Genomic DNA, 12,798 nt, shown 5'->3' with positions numbered 1-12,798 from the left:
CTTCAACTGGGTAACCCTTTGGTCCCATACTTCAGTTGAACTTCCATCTGTCATCCTGACTGTATACACATAGTCAAATGGGCTAGTCTTTAACTTCAGCCTCTTCACGAGCTTGGAGTTAATCACATTGTGCGTTGACGCCGAGTCAAACAACACAACGACATCATGATTGGCCACTTGCTCTTTCATCTTAATTAACTCCGTATCATTAAAGGCTGTATACCCTGTTGCTGCGGGCTTAGATGGGATGTTATCAGGTGCACTCGTTACTAGCTTAGCAACAGACACACATAACAAACAAGGTACTGACCTCTGAGAAGATCCCGCTAGTTGAATCTGCGTCTGTTCCGCTCTGGGACTTCCCTCCATCTCCACATCGCATTCTGAGACTACCATCTCAGCCATTCGACGATCCTTATTTCGTGGACAATCCTTCCACTGATGAGGCTGAAAACAACCAAAACACAAGCCTTCTCTCCTCGCTTTTTCTCTTTGCTCTGGGTTTAAGGGAGACTTTGACCAAGCCCGGGCTGCCATTGGTGTTACTTTTCTCTTCACTCCAATGGTGGTACTTGATTTAGGAGTTTCAGCTGGTTTCGCCTGCTTGCCTTGACCACTCGGTTGAGAACCACTCCCTTTACTAATCCACTTCTTCTTAAACCTAGATTTCTTCTGGTACCCATACTGGGTTCCGACCTGCGCAAACCCACTTGGCCTGCTGCCCTTGGCATCTTCATAGTTCAAGGCTATGGCTATTGCATCATCCAACGTGTTCGCATACTTAGCCCGAACTTCCATTTTAATCCGATCATTCAATCCAAATATGAAATCTTTCACTTGGATTGATTGAGTTAGGGGTTCATCATTATGCTCTCTCGAAACTTATCTGTAAATTCTGCCACTGACAAATTTCTCTGACGAAGGTTTCTATACTAATCCCAAGCTGGGGATGCTTCGTCAGGAGGTAAGAAGTGTTTCCTGAATTCTCTTTTAAACCCCTCCGAGGTAGTGGATGCAATACCATCTTTTTGTTGTTTAATCCACGACCGATCCGCTGCCTCACTAAACATGTAGGTGGCCTCGCGGATCTTCTTGATATCATTTCTGATTTCACAAATGGTGAACGCCTCGTCCCATTTGTGTAACCAAGTCTCAATGACATCAGAACTACGGTCATTCATCCAACAAGAATACTTTTTCGGCCTATAATTGGCAATATTAGGTACTTTAGCCTTTCTAGGCTCGACCGTATGGACACTAGACTCCGGTTCCATTGGAGCCTTTCCTTTCTCATCTCGAGAAGGCCTGGCAGACATACTATGTATCACTCTTCTTAGTTCAGACTGCCCTGCATTGGCTTGTAACTGTTGCGCTAATAACTGCTGCAAGGCATCCTCAAGTAATGCAATCCTACCAGACAAGGTGTGAGCTACTGGGCGCGACACCTGCTGGGTCGGCCGGACTCCTGACTCACCAAGGTCCCTCCAGGAAGCTCCTTCTTCTGCTTCCATTCAGGTCAATGGGTGTTCTTTTTTAAAAAAGAAAAAATAAGAAATAAAAACACCGCTGAAACACAGCACTTACAAACAGACAAAATTCAGTATACTGACACTCTGACACAATTCCCTATTCTAGGGAAAACCTGCAATCCCAGATTCACACTAACTAGGCATTTGACACAAGCATATATCACAATATACCCCAAACCACTTTCCCTGTACTAGGGAAATTCCTGCATCAACTGACTTTATCACAAAGGCATATACACAAGCATAGTCTCAAAGATTGTCCACAAAATTTATTTATTTTTTTGGAGAAGCTCCCAAGTCTATTACAACTACTAACACATCTATGGCATCTTCTCCTTCATGCAACCTAGCAACCCACGAAAACCGAATCTGTCTCTAGCAAAACAGAAAATGATGAAAGGTAAAGTGCTCCTTGGTCATAAATTCGATGTTAAGGAATCCCAAAAATCACTTATCGCGTTGTAGGCCTCCCCGTTCACGAGCCACTGCCCGCGTGTCATCCATCGCTACGCAGATGTTCTGCGCTCTCTTCCTACGCGATCTCCTTTCAACACATCCCTGCAAATCTTACCCAAATGAGACAGCAGGTCTTAGAGCGATCAGGAGGTTCCAGTCGGATGGAGTAGCCGCCCTTAGCAATCTGTTCTTCCACTGGTTCGCGTAGGAGTGAGCTGCCTCGATGCTAAGATCCACAAAGTCGCCCGTCCAGCCACCTCGTAATTCGTCAATCACGTATCGTCGTCAATTCACAGGCTAATCCTACTCTCAATTCCTTCTCTTGCCTCCGTCAACGGAAATCCGAACGAACGCTTCAGATTACACTAATACCAAATAGCAGCCTGTGCTCTACATACGCAATTCTCCGCTCATCTACTATGTCACATCACGTATCTCCACGAACCATCTGCAAGCTGTCAACGCTCTGTTAGCTCGACTGCATCACGCTGTCCCAATCGTCAGCACTCCCTTACGAATGATCATGACACTCTCACTACAAGCGTTCCAATGCCCCAAATCCCGTTCGTCCAGCCTGAAGCTCTGATACCAAATATTACAGACTTTCTCTATTTACTAGTGCATATCACGGGAGTAGCACCACGAGTATCCTCCCAGCCAATTCCTGTTAGAGCGTGAAAGCTGACAGAGAAGTTGAAATCAGCAAAATCACGTAAAAGCTCATTCTCCTTTCTCTCACTAACTCCAACAAGCCCCATCTCCCTAGATGGATCTAGATGCCACATGTCATCATCATAGGGCCTTTCCTAATGCATCTTTTCACCCCTCTCTTGGGATACTTTAATTCCAATTGCCCCTAGGCACATTTCTTGCATTAGGCCCTTAGCCTTAGATCCACCTAGTCTAGTGCTATCAACCCTCACCTAGGACCTTGACATTAATTCCCTCTCGATCATTTACATGAAGCGCAAACAGATATATTACAAACATAGATCCTTTAAGGGAAATGTCGACTGATTCTTCGGAGGTCATGCTACCTCGGCTAGAGCGTAACACTAAAGATGTTGATGCAGCCCCGAGTGGTACAATAGAGAAATCTATTCCACGTTGGGCAAGGTTGACCATTCAAGATGCTAAGGATCAGCCTACTTTGGGGAAAACCAAGGCCAACACTCGGAAAAATCAGAAAAAGGTCAATTTTGCATTGATGACCTCAGTGATGAAAGTTGAAAATGAGCCTCAGAGCTTCAAGGATGCTCAGCATGATCCGACATGGCAGAAAGCTATGGAAGCTGAGATTAAATCCATTGAGAAGAATGTCACATGGGACTTGGTTCATGCGCCCATTGGGAAAAATGTGGTTGGCACGAAATGGATTTATAAGGTGAAATACCATTCAGATGGCATAGTTGAGAAATACAAAGCCCGTTTGGTTGCCAAGGGGTATGCACAAGAGGAGGGGATAGATTATGAGAAGACTTTTGCTCCAGTCGCCAAGATGACCACCATTCGTTTTGTCATCTCTCTTGCTGCATTTTATGGTTGGTCAGTGTACCAGATGGATGTCAAGACCGCTTTCCTCAATGGAGATCCTAAAGAGGAGGTCTATGTACATCAGCCCCAAGGTTTTGAGGTGAAGGGACAAGAGCACAAGGTAAGCAAGCTCAAGAAGGCTCTATATGGGCTGAAGCAAGCACCTTGTGCGTGGTATCAGAAGATACATCAGTTTTTTTATAGAGCCAAATCTGTATGTTCTGCAGCAAAAATCAGAATTGGTCATGTTGGTACTATATGTGGATGATGTCATACTCACTGGTAGTGATTTGCAGCAAATTACAGCAATGCAGTCCGCTTTATGTCACAACTTTGACATGACAGATTTGGGCCTATTGCATTATTGTGTTGGCATTGAGTTTTGGCAGACCCATATGGGATTTTTATGTCACGGACAAAGTATTCGAAGGGGTTGTGGCAGAAATTTAAGATGGAGAACTGTAAGCCTGTGGCTTGAAAAGGGACTCAAGCTGAGTAAGCATGATACTACTGAAAAGTTTGATGGCACTTTGTACCGGCAGTTGGTTGGCAGTTTGATATATCTATGCTCCACACGGACTGATATTGCCTATGCCATAGGGCTTTTGAGCCAGTTCATGCATTGTCCGACGGTCACACATTGGAATGCAGCAAAGAGGGTTCTTAGATATGTCCATGGCACTCTCTCTCTTGGCTTGCATTATGCTTCTGATTGTGATCTAGTGTGATTTCACTTTCAAGACACGGTTTGTGACTAAGTGGGAAGGACCATATCAGGTAGTGAAGAAGTACCCAAATGGATCTTATCAACTGGCTGATTTGGACGGGATGTTGCATAAGAATAGAGTCAATGGGCTAAGGTTGAAGAAATATGTGATTAGGATAATGCAAGTAAACACATGTGGCCCTCTTGTGATGCAAGAAGGCGGGACTGAAGACCTCATGGATGAGGACATCTCTGAAGACCTCAAAATTATGTTTGACTGCAAGACATGAATGTCTGCAGCTTGGGGTTGGGCAAAACATGATAAGACAAAAAAAACAATAAAATACTAGCACTATGAATAATGTAGGGAGACACATAGGTGCACATAGTTAGCTAGTGATGGGTTTTTTTCTGGTTCCAAAGACATCTTTTCCCGAAAAAAGATGATATGATGTAAATATTTGACTATGAATAAAATGTTTGTAGGAACTTTCTATGGGAAGTGATGAAAACGTAATATGGATGCACTCCAGAGCAATGTACCCATGTGTGACGGGGTCGGTGGTTGAATGTCAAATGTAAAAGTTTTTTGTGTTTTTTTACGTGTGGTAAATGGTCTTTTGTGCATGGAATGTTATGTCAATATCTGTGTTACATCCAATGTGGTAAATGTGTGGGCATGCATCAAAATACCTTATTTTGAAGGATGGTTGTGTGCTAGTGAAATGCGACCCCAATTGTGTGAGCAATGGTCTTGGTGCAATGGTTTTTGAGGCAACATAGAAGAGTGGTAAAAGGAGGCAATGACGTGGAAAATTTACGTAGAGAGGTGGCTTGCATGACGAAGCTATGATTTTACGTGGAGCCAATGTTGCAATACGTGGAGACTTGGCTCATTACGTGGGTGGCATGAAGGATTTTCCAAAAGGAGTTGACGCTGCATTATAGAGGAGCACGGATTGTACAGAAGGGGAGAGAGGCTTTCAGAAAGCAGGAGAGAAGGTGACGACTCTGTTTTTTTGGAGAAGAGGAAGAAGTGTGCGCTGATTGTACATCGCTGGTGGTCTACACTGCCTTTTGCGCTGATTGTGAGAGAGAGCTTTGCTTGCTTGAGGCGCACGTACAAAGCTTGCCCCCCCCTTTGATGGATTTCTGTCGTTGGTATTTGAAGAGCTGCTGATCGCTTGTTCTTGAGGTGAACGAGAATTTGAGGAGAAAAGCCAAAGGATTGCGCAGGAGACTGCTCATACACTGAGGAGAGATTGCTGCGTACGTGAAGACAATGCTGATTGGGAAGTTGCCCATACGTGTGGACAAGGAAGGGTGAGGACCTGTTCGACTGAAGTCTGGAGGATCTTGGATGACCTGCAGGAGTTGTGGCTCATTCCTATCGCTTGTGGTACCACAGATGTGCATTATTCCCGCCTGATTGACTCTTGTTCATCGTGTCACTTGTGCCATCTCGGTTCAGAGTCTTCCTGGTGTCTTTGTGCTTGTTTGTGGCCTGTTGAGGGTATCATCTCAAGTCATTGTGGTCCCGGTACATGCTCATTTGCTCTATTTCTATTGGAGCCCATATTGCTAGTCTGATCCCATAGGGAGTCCCAACCTCATCTACAGAGCTAATTGAATTATGATTTTGCTGGTTGTTTTTTTTCTCTCCTTTTGCTTTCATGAACGTTACTCCTGGCTATCTGAGGCAAGACCATGCATGCTGAACTGGTAAACATTACCATGGAATGAGAAAGAGACACCCGTCTTGTCTTCAGTTGCATAGGCTCTTCACTAGGTTCCCTACCACTTTTCTTTCATCAACGGAGTCTTGCAATTGCTTCTGATTTTTATACTTCCCTGTTCATTGTAGATACTGAGGATCTGCTAGACAGTCCCAGTGTCGTAGAGACATGATATGAGGGTCTAGTTGACAGTCCCAGTGTTGAAGGATATGAGGATCTCTAATGATGTACCTTTCACTTACTTGGAATTTAGGATTGCTTTACTTGCCCTTATTAGGGTAAGTGCCTAGGTTCAGATGGTTTGACCCCCTCTTCTTTCATTACCTTCTGGAGGACATCAGTCATCATATTACTTCTTCTCTGCAGAGCATTTGTGACTCTGGTGTCAGAATCATCTACTATCGATCTCATCCATCTCATCCCTAAGGGAGGTACTAGGATGTTGACAAATCTGTGGAGGCTGATAACAATTTTGGGCACTGCACATAAAATTCTAGTGAAGGCAATCAGCCTTCATCTATAGCCCCTACTTCCAGACTTGATACATGGCACACAGACTGAATTTGCAATATGTTTTACCATATATTTTCATTTAGGAGGCCTCTGAGTGGGCTACATAGAGAGATGGACCTTGCTATTCTAATCTTGGATTTCAAGAAACTTATGATTGAGTAGATTGGGGCTTTTCTGCAGGGTACGCTGCTGCATCTGTTTCTTCTAATTCATGGATCAGAGGTGTGCCGTCCCTTTACACATCAGCTTACAATTGGGTTCTTATCAGAGGTGCTACAGATTCCAGATCATTCCACAGGGATGCCCTCTTGTCCCTCTGTTATATTTGTACGTGGCAGAGGCTATGAGCTTTCCTCCAATCTCAGGCAAACATCCTTGGTTTGAGACAGCTCCTTAGATGGGCTGAAGAGCTTTTAGAAAATGAGTTTGCAAATGACACAACAGTTTATTTGAAAACCTCCCTCACACCCTTATAGCTTTTAGGATAGCTTTGGATTTGTTTTACCTTGCAATATGGGCACATATTAATTGGCATAAATCCAATGGATTTTGGATCAATGATGAGGACTATCTTGCCTTGGGGTTGGATTTTGGCTTCACTTGGATCATTATCCCTTCTTCATGACTTGGGGTTCGCTGGCTTGGCTCTCTCTTTCAGGGCCTTAGGTGTTTGATGGGAGGCATGACTCTTCATGGGATTTTTTTGACTTGACGACATTTAGGTGAGTCATGATCTTTGGATGACGTTCCTGGCCTCCCTTATAGACCTGCACATGCTGCACTAGACACTTCTTCAGAGATTCTGGCCGGCATTTCAGCATAGCAAATTTGGAGATCCAGATGCACAAAGGCCTTACACAGCTCCCAGATCCACCCTTCACACACATTGGCTAGTATTTGGGCCGATATTGTACACACCTTGATCGCCGTTTGGGAAAGCATGCAAGAGTCTTCTTGGGCAGCTTCTGCCAAGGGAACCATTTTCCTCAAGGAGTGGAGTTGGCTCCCGTTCCTCTTGGAGTCCATCACATGTTGATGTGGCACTTTTAGTGCTCTATGATGAGCACATTGTTTACCTACTCAGGGTGTCTTCTTTCTCATGCCCTGCATGATGTGTTTTTGCCATGAGCTTTGCTCTTGGGGCTTCTTTCATACTTAATAGAAGTCCTTTCATTTATAAAAAAAAGAGGGCCTTCAGTTAGGTATGTAGAGTGACTCTATTTTGCATGAGAATGGCATAACTCAGTGCCTCGAGATATGGGCAGTGGTCTAGGTAGAGAGGTCCTGCTTCTTATTTGGGTTCATCAAAGTTTTCAATGATCTTCTTGAAGATCACAGACTTCGACTGACTAGTCAGATAGATGCAACTGTCCCTTTGAAGTGATAGGAGACAGCATAGGCATATCAAATGGATGGTAGGTAGGTGCATCCCTCTTCAAGTCATAGGTTTTTTGTTAGATAGTTGAGAGGATACGCTTGGTTTCAGTGTGCAATCTAAAGCACATTGGTCAGATCCCCAGATTCATGTGGTTTTTGATTACTCAGGATATCATGGGGCCTCCAAATCGAGGTGGGCATAATCTTGTGAATCAAATACACCAGTGGGGAATTTCCTGCAAGAAGTCTACTTCAAAAGTCTATGAAGTTGCTATAATCAAGCAATTTCATTCTGATTGTCAACCACAGCCCACCTCTTTTTTCTTTCGATGACTTGTCTGTAAACTCTCTTGGCATCACAGAAAACAATTGGATGCAAGGTGCCTTAACTCCTTGCATGCCTTGTCATACTAGGCAAACCATGGTGCAAGTCTCATCGGTCCTCTTAATGAGGGAATGAAAGAAGGGCTGCTTCATGTAGCATCTTTAAGAAAAGGAGGCACGTGTCTCAAGTGATTATGTACAATCCCACTGTAATGAGGGGGCCTCCTTATTGAATCTTATCCTCAAGTAGTGGGCATCATCATTCTTCATAATCAAGATAGCTCCTCTATACTGACCACGAAACAGGCATGACACACTCCACAAAACTTCACATGTGTGTTTTGTAATAAAGGAAGAGCACTGGACTTGGTGTCGGAGATCAATGCACTGTTAGACATTAAAGTTGTTTCAAACAAGCGTGTGGACACTCGGCCACTCATTGCACAAATGTCTTGACCCTAGAGATCCTCAAATGGGGAAGCTCATGGGCCTTACATAAGGGACGATAGCAGCCGCTCTTCTCCCATAATTCTAGAAACTGCCACTACCTTTATGCCTCTATAATTTCTATATCCATGGGGAGTTGCCGTGAGAAACTAGGACTCCTGAGCGTATCTATCCATCCACACACACCTAAGTGAGAAGAAAGCTTTTATTTTTATATAATAATTACATTCATAGCTGCTTCAAAAAACGAAGTAGTTACTACTCAAGAAAAGATCTCAGTATAGATCACCAAATCCATAAAGTCCATAGGGTCCAATATCACACCCATATAAAAAATAAATCAAAACCCTGTCTCTGGGGATGAAATCCAAACAACCAGAAAAATCTGCCAAAAGTAACAGTAGGAAATCGTTGTCGAAGCCTCTGTCTGATGAGAGCAATGAAATCAGAAGTATTTAAATAGGACCAAAAGATGTGGAGCACGAGTGCGAGCATCTGTGACAAACAGTTGAAGCAATATGTCTGTGTGCGAGTAACTGTCCAGATGGAAAAATGCCAAGGAGAACTCGCCATACACACACACACTCTTTTTTTTTTGGTAAAATCCAGTGTATTTATATTATCATAAATTTACAAGATGGGAAGTCTCCCACTCACTGACATGAGACTCAAAAAAAGAGCCCAATGGAAGAACTCAAAAACAGGTAGAGAACACTTCAAGGCTATTGGCATCCAAGTCCCTTGCAGCAAAACTGTCATATAAGGATTGCTTGAGGGACATTCTGAAGAAAATATATGCCTGAGGAAACTGTTGACCCATCCTAGAATGCAGTCTCTGTGTCCAAATGGTCCATAGTACCCATCACACACACACACACACACACAGATGACCCCAGTCTAAGTCAACAGATATAAAAAATCGTTTCAAATAGAAATGCAAACACCACTGTTTTAATAATATCATTTGCTCTACATTTTTGTAAAATAGAATGAGAAAACATAAAATCATAAGCTACACCAAAAAGAGGGAGAGGAGGAGAAGCACTGCACCTGATGTGATTGAGTTTCACATTCATGCTGATGCAATTTATAGTCTAACCAATGGCCTTTATCAGCATTCCACAGAATAGAGTGTATTGCTAACTTCCTGGCTTTGGCTGCCTTTGCAAACTTTGCAGCTACAGTTTTGTTCCCTAGAAGTCCTGCCATGAAGGCTATATTGTTTTCCATCTGCCATTGTTTTTACAACCACCAAATAAAAGAAAGCGTGAGACATCAGCAGAAAACTCTTGGATTCTTGATATCAGACCATTGGGAAATCTTAACAAATCATACGCTAAAGATTTTTGGATATGGGATTAAGCATTCTATATAGTAGAAATTTAAAGGATTGTCCCTTGCTCTTCACATTCTTTTGGTTCAAGAAGTATAGAATTCTCAAATAGATACAAGACTGAAGAGTGTTCTATGCTGTTTTCACTGCATTTTGTGTTGGGGAAAAAACAATAAAATGGTGGAAGCGTAAGACTTTTCCACATCATATAGAGGGTTATTTGTAGTTAGACACAAACCTGAAACAAATAAGCATTCAAATCAGCAGGTACAATTGATGAAGTGAACAGAGTGGTCAGGTTCTGATGGTCACTGCAAGCATAGTTGCAAACCCTACATTATTACTTCCCAGTCCAAAAGGACTGAAACTATGAAGGTAAAATAGCATAGTGACTATACTATGGTAAGACTAACCGCATCCAGCGTGAGCTGAAGTCCCAACCACTTTCAGCCGTTGAAGCAATATCATGATACAAAAACTGTCGCTCACTTCCTGGTACCCCTTCTGCCACTTGTTTATCCTAGAAGGAGAAGTACAAAGCACTTGTGGCTCACTGACTAGAGGAAATACAATAAACCGGAAAAGGGCACAAGGGACATATTGCATGATAAGGGATGGTTTTTGGACTCCAAAGTTCACAAATATTACTAAACCTTAAAGAATGTGTTTATCAGCACTCACAATAGTGAAGGACTCTGGCCGTGGCGCCTTCCAGTCAGCATAATACCTGCTCAGTGAGTGCTTGCAGCCTTTTTTATCTACAATAGTCACCTGCTTTGGATCTGTGCAGAAGATATTTCATAACCACAGAAAGACAAAAGAAAAAATGATAATCTTTTGCATTGAAAAGCACTGCAGATATATACACGACACGGAAAATCCTTGTGCTAACTAGATGCTATTAATCTCCCAACTAGCAAGCAGAAACAAACACAGAAAGCCGAAGGATCAACTTAGAGAGATGGAAGAGCTTCAGAAAGAGTCAGAAAGTTACAAATCTTCAAATGCTTCTAAGTCCTTCAAACCAGTGTATCTTTGGGTAAGTATAAGAAAACGAGAATGCTTGACCTGAAGTCCAGTATTTGTGTTCTTGAATGAGTACAGGCAAAGCTTTTTCCAATAGAGGAGTATCAGCAGTTGCTCCGTAAATTTCCCGGACCATAGCGCTGAGAAAAGGAGGCTGGCTGCATTTCAAAAAGATTAAACCCATTGTAGTGAATCTGCCTCAAAGAAACTGGAAGCAGTAGGATCTGCTTGGGCCCATATTATCAACAGACATGTGCTCTTGCTTGATAAGTCCTTTCGTTAAAGGAACGATGTTCATAAATTGATGGAAAAGAAAAATAAAGAGGTATTCACAGGAACAAAAATATAAATGCATGTAGGGACACAAGAATAGAACAACTGTACTGGAAAAGCCCTTATGAATTTTCAATCAGACAGGTTATCATAAAATTAAAATAGTATCAAAGTACATTCAGAAAACTGATCTTCAAACAACACAAGGCCTTAATGGGTATTTGATAGAGGGTTGAGGTTTCAGGTTTACTAGGGTGGCGCTTTTGATATAGACAGATATTCTTCCTGGCTGCCCCGCTGTCCGCCCCACCCCTTCTGCCTTCCCGCAGCCCCGTCGCCGCCCTTCCGCCTTGCAGCCCGTCCCGCTGCTCCACCGCCCCCACACCCCGCCCTTCTTCCTCCCCCTTCGTCAGCTGCGCCCCCTGCCAGCGCAGCCCTCCGCCATCTCGCCTCCCCTGTCATCTCCCCCTCCGCCTCTTCCGCCCTCTTCTCCACCCCTCCTTCCTCCCCCGCACGCTCTCTTCCCCCTTCCCCTCTCCGCTCCTTCATAGACGACGTCTCCTTCTGCTCCCTCATCGCAGCATCAGGCCCATTAGGGGGAGGGAGCCAGAGGGATGGGGCTTGTCCTCCTGATCAAGAATTCCAAACCTCCAGCCTGGGCATCCCTTACTGCGGGACTTCTGGAGGTTGGGACCCTGGAATTATTTGGCGATCCCGGACTCTTATCCTTTACTGCTGGAGGTACGCTTATGATCCTACAACCACGGAAGGGGGGTTTGATCAGCGCAGTGGGCTCTTAGACACACCCTGTTTGGAGTTTCCAGTTCGCCTCCACAAGGTTGGAGAAGTGGACCCCAGAGGTGTTTGATGCCATGATGGGAGATCAGATTTCACACATGGTGGACGAGTGGATGGGAGCACATGGACTAAACCTTTGGTACGCCCATGGTGCGTAGGTGAATTTTCACCTGAGCTTCATGCGAGAGGAGCCGACGTGTGGTTTGGCGGTAGGAGTTATCAGATTGTCGCTTGAGGCAAAGGTGGATCAAGCATACTACTAGCCCCTCCAGAAGTGTGCGGAGCTGTTCGGGGTGGAAGTCTCCTTCATGATGAAGTGGGCACGGAAGATTGGCATTGAGTTGGTATCCACCCTAGTACGTCGTCGCACAGACACAGACTATTCGCCCTCCAAACCCCGACAAAGTCACATAAGGCAGTCTTTCAGGAACAGGAACCCACTCAGAGGAGACCCTTGTTCTCTGCACCCCCATCCTCATGAGCTGGACCATAGTGAGTTGGAACGTGCACGGGCTCCACGACTATACTTGTAGTCAACCGCAATACTTGATACTCCGGCAGGAGTTGCAGAGGGCAGTGGTAGGGCGGACAGTGGACATCCTTTTGATTCAGGAGCATATGTTCTCAGCAATAGACATCAAACGGCGACACCACCTTCTCCCAGGGAGAGGTCTGGAGGAGTGGTCCCCTGCAATAGGACAATAGGAGATATTAGACCTGACTACAAGTTTTTACAGCCAGCGCTTT

At 44.2% G+C, this 12,798-nt stretch overlaps 1 protein-coding gene across 2 annotated transcripts in view; it reads right to left on the bottom strand.

The window, feature by feature from the left end:
• Positions 1-12,798, bottom strand: part of TRE1 (trehalase 1) — an 86,563-nt gene that overhangs the window by 61,706 nt on the left and 12,059 nt on the right. For both annotated transcript variants that reach the window (XM_087376986.1, XM_087376985.1), the window contains exons 4-8: positions 11,023-11,138; positions 10,636-10,736; positions 10,368-10,474; positions 10,193-10,265; positions 9,672-9,851 (exon numbers count right to left, since the gene is read on the bottom strand). In XM_087376986.1, the coding sequence (XP_087233112.1) occupies positions 9,672-9,851; positions 10,193-10,265; positions 10,368-10,474; positions 10,636-10,736; positions 11,023-11,138 (577 nt within the window). The remainder of the gene's footprint in view (positions 1-9,671; positions 9,852-10,192; positions 10,266-10,367; positions 10,475-10,635; positions 10,737-11,022; positions 11,139-12,798) is intronic.

The sequence above is a fragment of the Dipteris shenzhenensis genome, chromosome 7 (assembly GCF_047967505.1).
Source record: "Dipteris shenzhenensis isolate YYH24624 ecotype China chromosome 7, Dip_SZ_1.0, whole genome shotgun sequence".
In the NCBI taxonomy this organism is placed as follows: Eukaryota; Viridiplantae; Streptophyta; class Polypodiopsida; order Gleicheniales; family Dipteridaceae; genus Dipteris; species Dipteris shenzhenensis.
Note: the sequence above shows the minus strand (reverse complement) of the source record. Positions and strands in the feature narration are given on the sequence as shown.